Source organism: Zonotrichia albicollis, chromosome 4 (assembly GCF_047830755.1).
Source record: "Zonotrichia albicollis isolate bZonAlb1 chromosome 4, bZonAlb1.hap1, whole genome shotgun sequence".
Taxonomy (NCBI): Eukaryota; Metazoa; Chordata; class Aves; order Passeriformes; family Passerellidae; genus Zonotrichia; species Zonotrichia albicollis.
This window is the reverse complement of record NC_133822.1, coordinates 62,456,280-62,468,720: the sequence shown is the minus strand read 5'-3', so window position 1 is coordinate 62,468,720 and position 12,441 is coordinate 62,456,280. Positions and strand designations below refer to the sequence as shown.

Genomic DNA, 12,441 nt, shown 5'->3' with positions numbered 1-12,441 from the left:
AGGGCTCACACCCCAGAGCAGGGCTCACACCCCAGAGCAGGGCTCACACCTCACAGCAGGGCTCACACTCCAGAGCAGGGCTCACACCCCAGAGCAGGGCTCACACCGAGAGCAGGGCTCACACCTCAGAGCAGGGCTCACACTGAGAGCAGGGCTCACACCTCAGAGCAGGGCTCAGAGCAGGGCTCAGAGCAGGGCGCACAGAGCAGGGCTCACACCCCAGAGCAGGGCTCACACCTCAGAGCAGGGTGCTCACACCTCAGAGGGCTCATGGCCACTCGGCAGCCACCACTGGGAGCTCTGGACAAAACTTTATAGGAGCTGTGCCCATCGTCCTCTCCTTCTGCAAAAGGGTGATTCCAGCAGCTCTTACCAACCTGAAAAATGAATTCTTCCCTCTTCCTTTTTCTCTAGGCTTTTTCTCCTTTCACATTTTTCTCTTCTCTCATCTGACACTTTTCAATATTCATTTTCTTCTTTATCATCTCCTTTTTCTATATAATTTTTCACCTCTCATACAGTTTCCTCACTTGTCACTCTACTTCTTTTCTCAAAAGCATGGTATTGTTTTTTAAAAATATTTGCTTGTCTTGTCCAAATCCTTTCCATCATGCTTTCCCTGAGTTCCCTCATTGCCTTTTATTTTCCCGTGCAGCTGCTTAGCTGCTTTTGCCATTTGATTAAACATTCAGGATGTTTCTCATCCTTCTCAAGCTTCTGTGTACAAGGTCTGGGGCCACAGGTCTTCTCCTGAATGTGGTCTGCATTCCAGCATTGCTTCCATCCTCAGAAGATCCCAAGCCCCAGTTTCCATTTGGTCACCGGAGATTGACCACAGGTCAATTTTTATGCTATGGGAGTCTATGCAATTATAAAGGCAGCTAAAGAGCAATCATACTGTAATACTGCATCTAGAAATACTCATGAGTAGTTGTGATCCTGAGCAAGAAGAAAATTGTAGCAACATGTTTTAATTAGTTATTAATTGCTTTTGGTACATTGTGGTCAACAAATACAAAAGAAAAAGGTGTCTTCGCTGTTTTCTTGCCATGGCAGTAACATTTCTGGCAATTTATTCAAAGAGCCTCCTCTCCTTTAGGCTTAATTGCCCTCCAGTAATTTGTTCCTATTTCTGGGAAAATCTATCTCATTAATATTTGTAGGTACAAGCTTACCCATACTTTTTCAGTACCACTGCTGGGTAACCTGAAGTAATTCTCATTGGTGTGGCTTCATGGAATAGAAATACTAATTCTGTTATTTATAGTTGCAGTGAGTAAACTAATTAACACATAGTAGTGCTTCTGGACATATCTCTCTTCTTGCCTTTCAACATTTTGGCCACTACTCAGTTTTCTCCATATTATCACTGCCTTCACACTAGCTGAAGCACCCAGAACCATAACTAATTTGACAGAGGGAGATGTCTAGTGCTACATGAGGAAGGGCTATTCGTGCCATTGCCTGTGATGTGATATCTCCAGTTGCGCATCTCCAAGTGATGTTGGCTCTGCTTCCACTGTATCACATTGACACTTCACACCCTGCTTGTTGTTCACCTGATACCATAGGAAAGCCTTTTTCCACCTGGTTGGTAGCTGCTTTTCAAGTTTCTCTGTCTGACTGGATGTCTGCACTGGGGTTAGTTCTGATTACAGACAGGACTTGCACTGAAGGGATCTCACTTGAATAACTTTGCTGCATCCTTAAAATATTGACATTAACCATCAGCCTCTAAGTCAAGGTCATCTAAAGCTCTGTTCATCTTCCAGTTCTTTAGGCCAAGGCTCAGGACCTGGTGGGCCACACTGGTGACCTGACACAACCCACAGCTTAGTTTGAATGGCCTTATAAACCTCTTTTTTCCAATGTAAATATGAAACTGCACTAACATATGGGCTCAGGTGCTGTCCTCCACACATGCTCAGGCGCAGCTGAGAAAGATCTCGGGTTCTTTCTCAGAAGACTTCCTGAATGCTCATGAACTTGATGGAAGCATCAGGAGGGTTTTCATTCACAGAAATCCAGAACTATATGTCTGCTTGAAAGCTTCAAACCACATTTATTGTAAATTCATGGAAAAAAAAAAAAAAGAAGAAACCACAGGCTGGTAAACTATTACATCTCAGTGTAAAGAACTTGTCCAGTTATGTGCAATCAGATATTAACAAGAATATCTAAATAAGCAACAACTTCTCAATATAAATCTCATTAAATAAAAAAGAAAATTATTTCCATATTTACAGATTACAATGCAAATGGATCCTTAAAGCATTATTTTGTATTTAGCAGGTTTATTTCTTTGAAATAAAAGAGAAATGGCTTGAATCTAAGAGTGTACTTTGGAAGCAGCTTTCTAGACAGTCTGTGTTATCACCAGTGAAAGGACAAGCAGACTCCCCTCGATCACTGCTCTGCTTGTTCTGCCATCCAGGCTTTCACCGAAGGGCTTCTGGTACCTCCACCTATGAAACAGGGAAGGGAAGGGCATTCATTACATTTACTGTACAGTCTAGATGGCAAAATACCTGAAATTCCTGCAGACATACACTGCCAAGAGCTCTGTGCTACACATCATCTCCCATAACAAGACTGAGCCTGGGAAAGTACCCCACTTTCTGTCAAAATCACAGTCAGAAATCACTGTGCTGAGAAAAGCCTAATCAGAGGGAAGCCTCCTCCCAAGTGCTTTATTATGCTCGCATCTCTAAGATTTTTTTTTAACTAACTGTGTGTACTAAAATCAACTGAGCTTGTGCTATATTTGGACCACAATCAGTTACTGACTGAGGATCTCCTACTTACCCGCCTTAATTGCTTTATGCTGCTTGCCCGAATTGCTTCCATAAGGTTGTCGTGGAGAGACCTTTGTGGGGTGGATGGCCGGGTGGAGGGTCGTGAGCCTTCCTCTGATTTTCTGTCTGAGATTGATTTTAAAGAATCTTTAATTTCTTTCAATATGTTGTTCTCATGTTTTCTGGTTTTTTTGCCCTTTTTCTTTTTCTGTCCATTATGTAAGGCTTTTTTTGAGCTTTCTTGCTGTTTGATGACTTCAGCTATATTCCTGGTAGGTGCCTTCTTCTCTGGCAGAAGCGGAGGAGGGGGAGGAGGAGGGGGAGGTGGGGGCGAAGGGGGAAGGGGAGGTGGGGGTGCAGGTGCTGAAGGCTGGCATTTCACTGGCAGTGCTTTCTTAGGGAGCTTTGGGGAAGACCATGGTGAGCTTTTAGGCGACACGTATGGTGAGGACCGAGGTGTCCCCTTCTGCAGAACTTTGGTCTTTGGATAGATAGCTCCGTCACAGCCTGACTCCTGCTGCCGCTGCTCCTGCATACGCTTTTGCCTTTGTTTGTCCATATTTCTTGTCAGGATGCTTGTCATGCTCATTCTTGGGCCAGCAAGGTCAAAGTGGTAGCCCAGCTTTACCAGAGTGGTGTTCTCTTTCAGCAGTTTGACTATGTCCATTTCCACCTGGCTGCCCATGATGTGCCTTTGATTGTGGAAGCGCAGTTCTGTTAGAACCTTGTTGTGCTGCAGAGCTCTCATGATGGCCAGCACGCCTTTGCCTGTGATAAAATTTGACTCAATATTCAGACTAGTAATATGCTGATTAACCTTTAACATACCAGCAATAGCTATTGCCACGTTGTCATCAGCATGGGTGTTAGCCAAGCTGAATGACTTTACCATTGTGTTGTCCCTCAGGGCTTGAGAAAATTGTATAAGCATCTGTGAAGTGATGTTTTCAATGTTGTTCAGATTGACCTCTGTGGTGTCAGGGTCGTTGCTCCTAACTTTTTCCAAAGCATCTTCAATAACTGTTGGATTTCCACAAGGGTGGATGGCACTGCTTTTTGAGCTCCGATTATCACTGTCTTTTCCATCATGGCCATTGAGGAAGCTTTCATTGTCCTTTGCACCATTACACTTTTTGTGTCTGCCATGGTCAGAACGCCTGCCAGCTGCAGCATTTTGCACTTCCTCATCCTCATCATCACTCTCATCTTCATTTTCCTCTTCATCTTCTTCTTCATCATCCTCTTCAGTATATGCCTCCTCAGACACTTCACTATTGCTTTCTGTGAAGCATTCTTCTTGAAGTTCTTCTGAATTGTCCTCTTCTTGCTCAGAATCCTGAACAGGAACGTAGGTGTGGGTGTTAAACATGATTGAAGTAATGGAACTGCTGCCTTTTAGCACAGGAACAATTACACTGTCACTATATAAATTAACATTGAAAGCTAAAAACAAACAGATACAGTTAGGAGAACAGAAAATGACTTATCTAGCACCTATACAACATTATTTCTTTTACATTCTTTTGAAAATGCATAGCATAAATTGCAAACACTCTACCAATGTCAGTGATTTCTACCGAGACAACTTGATACAAGTGACACGGACATACTTCAGGTTTTCTATGTGTTGGCATGTCTACAAGGGGATATAATTTGGATCCTTGACAGCAGAAATATAAGACAACAATTTCAGAATGAACATGAGCAACAAGCTTCTTCATTTCATGAGGATTAGACAACTCAGACTCCCTTGCATATGTTAGTACATCTCAAAAATTAAAGGTTGCCATGTTTTAAAATACAAATAGTGTCTGCACGTGCAGTCTTGCGTACCAGCATGCAAAACAGTACTGAATTTCAGAAGTCATGTCAAAAATACTTTGGATGTACTGCATGGGCTGTACATACTAATAAACAATTTGTGAAGAAAGGTTTGAGGGGCATTCCCACAGGTAAGATGCAACCACATGTCAATAACCCCTGAATTTCTTCGTGTTTGTCAGGAGCTAAGCTGGTGCTCACCACCAGCTGTCACAGGTCAGCCACCACACTGAAAATTGTTATAACTCATTGTCTACAGAGCTAATGCATTGTTTTTCTGAAAAACGAGGTTCTTTTAGGGTGTTTGGTGGGTATCAGGAAGGCAAATTTGGAACCATGCCCCAAAGGTCTGCTTGCTGACTTTAGCAGTTATGGTGGCTAAAGAGAACTCTATGCAGAGGAGCAGGAAAAGGTCTCTACCTCAGGAAAGACTCACTCTTCCCATGGAGGACCCCAGAAGTGTGATGGGGATCTATGGGGTGTTACAGAACCCAGAATCTATAACCAACCTTAAACCTCTTGCTCAAAAAATCTTCCATGTCATGTTTTGCCTACTGGCAAAACTATAGGTATACATTTTTCTTTACAATTGTAAATGTAAAACTTTGGATGAATTATAATTGTTCTGTAAGCACTACTTTAGCAATACTTGTGTTTTAATCTCTGTAAAATACTAGATTGTATTTAGCAAAGTGTGTACACTGTGCAGAGACACAGTGATTCTGTTTCTGGAAAACAAAAGTGTTACTAGCAGGACAGCCTATTTTTAGACAACCTGTGCAGTTTTAGGTTTGCTTAGTTAACTGTCTCTGAAAATAGAGACCTGTTAAAATGCAGGGTACTGTTTCACAATTTTCAGTAGGATTCTGTGCTGGGACATATGCAAAAAAGAAGATGCTAATTGTAATGTTTGCAGAACTGTGACTCTTAATGAAACAGGACATTGAGTTGTTTGTGCCTGATGTTCCTGAGCACTCAGTACCTGGGGTCTTGCAGGGTCTGACTGCACTGGCCTGCACACAGAGCTCTTGTAGGACCCAGCCCCATTGCTTCTCCTGTAGAACATGTGCAGCAAGGCCCTTATGCTGGGAGATACTGTGCTACCTATAGGCTTATTATGGGATTAAGATTTGTATCTGTATCTTCTATATATGTGTGTGGCTTTAACACCTGGAAACAGCAGGTATCCAAAACCCTGTCTTCATGGCTTTGGTTTTATATCTTGAGGAATATATACTACAGATGAGCAGAAGGAGGTGCCTTTAAATTTACTATTGATATGTTTAGTGATGTTAAATTAATAAAAACCTACTTGATTTTTTTTTTTGAGTGGCATTTCTGAGGTCCAAGGCAGAATTTATTTGCCTGTCAGGTACATTTTCTGGTGTCATAATAATCTGCATGATAATTTTGAAATTGAACACGGAGAGATATATTCTTACTGTAGCAGCACTGTGGCTCAGGACAGCTGCAGGCAAACTGTAGGGCTTCATTTTACTTTTTGGGAGTAATATAATGAAAAGTTAGGACTAAAAGAGTCAATGCTGAGGTAAATATCTTGGGAGGACAAGTTATTCACCCTAAAAGGCTATCTGCAAGTTGTTTGCCTTTTGGACCAGCTGATCTGTCACCACTAACTATAGAAGGAGCATGAATAACCATCTTAGATAAAGGTGCATAATTTCCAGACAGCTGAAAGCAAGAAAATTGTTTTCAAGGACCTTTCTCATTGCCATCAGTGGAGAGAGTCTTTGCAACCTCTATATCAGCATATCAACCTTTTATTATTTTAGGATGCATTCTGGAAGATTTTTCTCAGATCAAAATGTATAGAATCTTTTGCCAGGACTTGGAGGTATAGCCAGTACCCATCATTAATGCTGTATATACATGGAAAAAGAAAAAAAAAAAAGATCCTGCCATTGTGTAAGACACAGACCTAGACCTGTTCAGCAGGTTTTTTAGAAGTGCCCAGGTTTCGAGTTCCAGGCTAAGCTGGAAATAAACATTAATCTTGCCATTTACTCTCTAGGGCTGACAAACAGGGAGTGAAGTTGATGTCTGCAAGCTGATACTAATGGTCTGCTGACAGCTACTGGTCTGTGCTCTTGCCTGCAAAGACCTTATACCTCCATTCACAAACAAGAGAAAATACTTACATGTAAAAACATCCTGGATATTGCAGAGTAATTTAATACATCTGACTTTCCTCTAGGAAGTTATTTTATCTAATGTATAAACTGCAATTATTTCCTTGCAAATGAAATAAGCTCCTGCATCAAGGCTGTTAGAGGTTCTGAGTTAAGTTTTGCTGTCTTTGTTGTATTACTTTCTGCTTAAACATGGGAAAATGTGTCCCTATAAGCACAGTAAAAGCTTGGTAGGAAGCAGTGCTTTAAAATCCCCAAGTCCCCACTTTGCTTTTAAATTACATGGAGACATCATGAAAATAGAATTTGCTTTTTGGTTGGGCTCAGTCTCACATACACTTTTAGAAAGGATCAGGAGTGCCAACATGGACATCAGCTGAGACTGAGAGTGCTCACTGCTTGCCAAGACTGAGCCCTTCACTCCTCCCCATCTGTACTCTTCATTTGCAGTTCAGGAAATGGTTTTATTACTAACATTTTTATTTTGGAGAAGGAGTTGCCTAACAAACACTACTGGTTGTTTTTTTGGGAATGCAGTTAAATGGTTTGACTGATTACTCCATCCAAGGCCACTTTTTAAATAATGTCCAGCTGCCCTCTGACTACAGTTGCCAGAAGACCCCTGAACCATGCCAAGGATCCTCAGCAGGAACAAAGCAACACAAGCTGCTGACTGCAACACAAGCTGCTTTCTTCCAGCAAGCACAAAGCCTGGCATCCGCTTACTCAGCTTCTGACATAACATGTATTCAAAATTATCTTCCTTACATGTTCCTCAGCAGTCAATACTGGTTGTTTTTAAGGAAAGGAAAAGGCATTATGTGTAGCTTTCATAAAATCAAATACTATCCAAAAGCCCACATCTCTAGCTATTAATAATTTCTAAAATGCCCTTTAATTTTTGTTCCTGTTTTAATCACTAATGATAGTTTTTATGGCACTTTCTTCTGTTCTGAACTGAGCACTTAAGGTAACTGCAGAGAGATCAAATACTCTCTGACTTAATACTCAGTGCTTTAGCAGGCACAGAGGTATGGCTAACAATGTTCTTAAAAATGCCACAAGAGACTGAAAAGAAATTAAATCAGTCAGTGAGATCATGCCAATGCAGAATAAAACCAAATATTTACAGGAAACAGCAAATGCCTCAGCGCCTTACCTTCTCGCATGCACCCAACCTCTCTTTTTCCAGGAGTTTCTTGGTCTCCCTCTCCCAGTAGGCCATCAGTGCCTCCCTGCTGAAAGTCCCTGTTGGGGTTTTCTCCGTCAGGCTCTTCTGACGCTGTCCCACTGGGAGGTTACGGTCGGGCTCTATGTCCTCCAGCTCCCGCTCCAGCTCCTTGAGCTCCTCTTCAGTGAGAGAGGCGAGGAGCTCATCTTCATCAATGTCTTCATATTTACTGAGCTCTCTTCTGTACCCAAAGGTAGACATGGTCCTGCTTGGTCAGGCTGGTACAAAGCTACACTGACCAGGCATTCAAGAAGGCTGAAGCAGGCAAGCTGTGTCTGGTGTGGTCAGCAACTGTTTCCCTGCATAGCCAGAGGCACCCTTTTAAGAGTAATCATCGGGGGCTTACGACAATGCATGAAGGGATGAAAGCATGCTCCGTTTTAAGCATCAGACGTCAGCTAGACATCTGAACAGCAAGAATGTCCCAACACTAATGTTTGCAAGTCCCTTAAAGAGGGGGATTATTGACACACTGGCCATGGCCATATTTAGAGCAGGCAGCTAGTGGGAGAATACCAGCCTTGCAGACGGGGGGGCAGCACCAAATAAAACCCCGGGCGCACTGACACTGGCATCGTGTCCACATTGCAGTGGGGAAAGAACAATGAAAATCCATTTAATCCCGAGCTGTCACAGGGACGTGAAATAAAACACCCTTGCTGTTGTTCAGTGGACTTCCTCTCACAGTTTTCTCGTGGAATGCTGTTATCCCAGCAAGGTGTTTGCAGCAGTTGGGATCTGTGGAAAGGCAGCCAAGGGGAGGAGGTCGGCATGCCAGCAGCTGTGGGGATCACTGCTCCCACAGTGGCACATGCTGTCTGTGACAAATCACACAACTGAATTTTTTATTAATTTCCTTATTTCTTCCAGGACTACCAGAGTGAGAATCAGCTGTTCATGTCCATTTGGAGCACCTGTGAGATTTTTGTTCACGTGGAGAATTGTGCTCTGCTGGGGGAATGGACAGAGTGACCCGGAGATTTAAGGGTAACAAGCCCTGGGTGGGCAGGGGGCTGTGCCTTCACCACTTCTGACCGGACAAGCGACTGAAGGCCTCTAGTGGCTATTCTTTTAATGACTGTTGCTTGCTGTCACTGACTGATGTGCAGCTGGAGAGAGCCCTTCAAGTCTTCATTCTAAATGTATAGCTACATTATAGTTTCTGCTAAAAGATTTGATATTATTCTGATATCATTTTTATTGACAGCCATCTTTCGGTAAGAAGAAATGCAAAAAGAAAGATTAAACTTTGTGCTGTTTATTTGTTTTTCTGATGTGGTTGTTTTTTGGTTTTTTTTCCTTTTTTTCTATTTAGCAGTGAATGATGGTGAGCTAGCAGCATTTTCTGAAACATGCAGACCAGCAATATCTGCCAATCTTTGTTGTGAGAGAGGGGAGGGAGAGGAAGAGAGAAGGTTTTATACATGGAAGTAGGAACACATCTATAACAACATATATCAGCCTTCTTAAATGATAACCCACAGTGTGTTTTAGACAGTCAAGCCAATATTTAATGGAAATGTAAGTGAACATAATTTGAAGTATTGTTATTTTCTGACATCATCTCTTTGATCAGTATGGATTGGACACCTGCACTGAGGTATGATGCTTAGCCAAATTTCTCAGTTGTCACTATCATATTTTCTGAAAAATCCCTTTGCCAGGTTTCCTTCTCCTGGGAAGCTGAGAAACCTCAGAGAAAAAACAATATTATCTCATTTGCTTCTCCCTGTTTTTCTGCTTTAGAATGTAGCTGGAGATTGTTTACCAACAGGTGCATGTTTGATTAGTTTAATGCAAATTGTTTTCACTTAATGACCAATCACCATCAGCTGTGTCAGACTCTGAAAAGTCAGTCAAGAGTTTTTCATTATCATTCTTGTTAAGCCTTCTGTATGTATCCTTTCTCTATTCTTTAGTATAGTTTTAGTATAGTATTCTTTTATATAAGATAATATCATAAAATAATAAATTAGCCTTCTAGAAACATGGAGTCAAATTCACTCATCTCTTACCTCATCCTGGGGACCCTTGCAAATACCCCACTCAGTTTCATTATTATTCATACAGCTTTACTGACAGTAGAGAGAGGAGAATGTCAGATCTTTTTGAAAATCACACTCAAAGAAATTACATTTTTCCTTTGATAATTTGTCCATACAAACTTCATGCAGTTATCTTGATCAAGAAATGGTATGAAAGCTTATAACCTTAGTCTTTCCTAACCTACAAAATACATTAATAAAGCAGACATAAGAATATCGTGTAGCTTAATATAAAATAAATATTTGCAGGTCATTTACATTGACAGAATCTTTGGATGAAATAAAAAGGAGGCAGATGCTTGGCTTATGTAGCTAAGAATGTTACCTACACCCTTATACCTTCATAGTATAAGGTCCCATCATGGACCAAGTGCACACACACAGGTCAGTTCTGTTCACTCTTTCACTGGGCCAAATTCTGAAAAATGTGAAAGACTAGGAAAATATAATAAGTTCTTTTTTTCTTTTAATTTGACATTATCAATGCTTTTGGGTAGAGCTGACATAGGCATTAATTATCTGTATATAGCTGCACTCCAAGCAATTTTATTTCTTTAATATGTCTAGGACAATGGTTCACATCATTCTCATTGGAGTTAGCCAGAGAAGCAGCATAATAAAGTTATATTTCTTGAGTGCACTTTTGCTGACAACATTTTGTTACAAGCATATTTTGATGGAGTTAGGAAATGTGAACTGGACATATTTTCTGTTGGAAAATCCCGATTGAAACTGAAATGCTTTTAGAAATATGCTATATTTTATTAGTACACTGTTGATATGCATTAGTATATGTTGATATGTATACAACACTGATATGTATAATATTAAAAGCAAAAACATGCTGTTAAAAATTAAATCTATTGAAATATATTGTTTCAATAAGAAAAAATCTCAGCTTTCTGCTCTTCCTTTTTTGTCAGGTACAACAAAATTTATAAGTCTTTCAATTTTCCTGAGCTGAGAGTCCATCAAACAAAGTACAAACATACAGACACCTGAATTGTCTATATGAAGTTTTCTATGTATAAACAAAATTTTCCAAAATCAAAGAAACTTTTAAAAAGCAGCATGTATTATTCACTTCTAAAATAATATTCCAAAGGAATATTAAATAGCATGAATATTACCTTCAATGCTACTCCTTGCTGAGACATGATACAACACTGGGCCAGTAGCAATATTTTTTCTTCACAAGATGTCAATGATGTCCATTTTAGTCATGAGATAATTTAAAGACCTTACTAAAGATGGACAAGGTACTTTCTTGTACATTTCTCCCCTGAAGCAGGGGGAAAATTGGTAGTCAGGTGAGGTTACGAGAGGTTTGTGTCTCTTCTTGATCCTATATGGCACTCGTGGTATTTTATGACCTATTCTTTACAGGGAAATGACCAAAGGTGAAGAGCCACAAACACTTTCTAGGACTAGTTTAATAAAAACAATAAGGCTGCAGCACATGGAAAATAACACACACACTAAAATTAATATGCTAAAGCAGTACAAGTACTCACTTGTCAGAAAATGTGGCAATAGTATTTGTTATTGCCTACTTATGAGCACTGAAACACAGTCCTTAATTCCATAGCTCTCTAATCACATACTTTGATCCTAGACACATGAGTGTCAGACCCATTACTCAGAACCTTTACTCTTTTTCATTGCATGGGAAAGATCACACACATTTAATAGCCTTACAGTGTTTTATTTTGCTCCTGTTCTTCAGCATAGTAAAGCTATCAATGATTTCAATTGTCAGTGGCCTTTTCAGAGGACCTGAAAGTGTTACCTCTGTTTTAAGGAAGAAGAAGAGAGGTACAGAAACCTTAAGACTCAAAGTACCCACTAATTTGGAATTTTGGATTCCCTTTCTGGCAGTATTTGGCATTATGCAAGCATTTCAGCTGATCAGGGTTCAGTTCCTGTAGGCGTCAGTCACGGTTGAAGCTTCCCACCCTTACAACACTTCAGATCACAGGTTCCAACTTCCAAGAGGAACTCAGAACAAAGACAGGAGTAATTGTGTTTTCCTGTTATTAGCATTCTTACCTGAAACATTTTGTTCCTGTTTCATAGTCTCCTTTCTCAGGCACTATACATGTTCTGATTTCTAAAAAAAACCAAGCAAAAGACCCAGAGGTCTGACCAAACTATTTCCCCAGCTTTGTTCTCAATCACAGCATTAGAAACAGTTTAGGAAGAGTCCATTGTGGGCTAGTGAGGTGGCACAGGAACTTTCTTCCATCACAGGAGGCAGTGAGTAGAGCATGAACCATATGTAGTAGAGGAAGGCAGATTTATAGTGGCTACATTGGCTGCTGTTTAGGATGAGTGCTACAATTAGACATTAGGAAAAATCTCTTCATGAAAGGGGTTGTCAAGTACTGGAACAGGTGTCC

The 12,441-nt window shown here is 40.7% G+C and overlaps 1 protein-coding gene across 1 annotated transcript; it reads right to left on the bottom strand.

Annotated features, from left to right (window-relative positions):
- Nucleotides 1-937: 937 nt before the first annotated feature.
- On the bottom strand, nt 938-8,463 carry LMOD2 (leiomodin 2). The gene is made up of 3 exons (XM_005481940.4): nt 7,926-8,463; nt 2,806-4,131; nt 938-2,465 (listed from the first exon to the last, which is right to left on the bottom strand). The coding sequence occupies exons 1-3, from the start codon at nt 8,196-8,198 to the stop codon at nt 2,439-2,441; spliced, it is 1,626 nt and encodes a 541-aa protein (XP_005481997.1). The 5' UTR covers nt 8,199-8,463; the 3' UTR covers nt 938-2,438.
- Between the last annotated feature and the right edge of the window lie 3,978 nt (nt 8,464-12,441).

What these genes read in the sequence shown, in the direction of transcription:
- LMOD2 (XM_005481940.4), bottom strand. Translation starts at nt 8,198, where the DNA reads ATGTCTACCTTTGGGTACAGAAGAGAGCTCAGTAAATATGAAGACATT. An exon ending in GGTTGGGTGCATGCGAGAAG is followed by an intron (nt 4,132 to 7,925) that starts GTAAGGCGCTGA and finishes GTTCCTGTTCAG; the next exon opens with GATTCTGAGCAAGAAGAGGA. An exon ending in GCATAAAGCAATTAAGGCGG is followed by an intron (nt 2,466 to 2,805) that starts GTAAGTAGGAGA and finishes CCTGTTTCATAG; the next exon opens with GTGGAGGTACCAGAAGCCCT.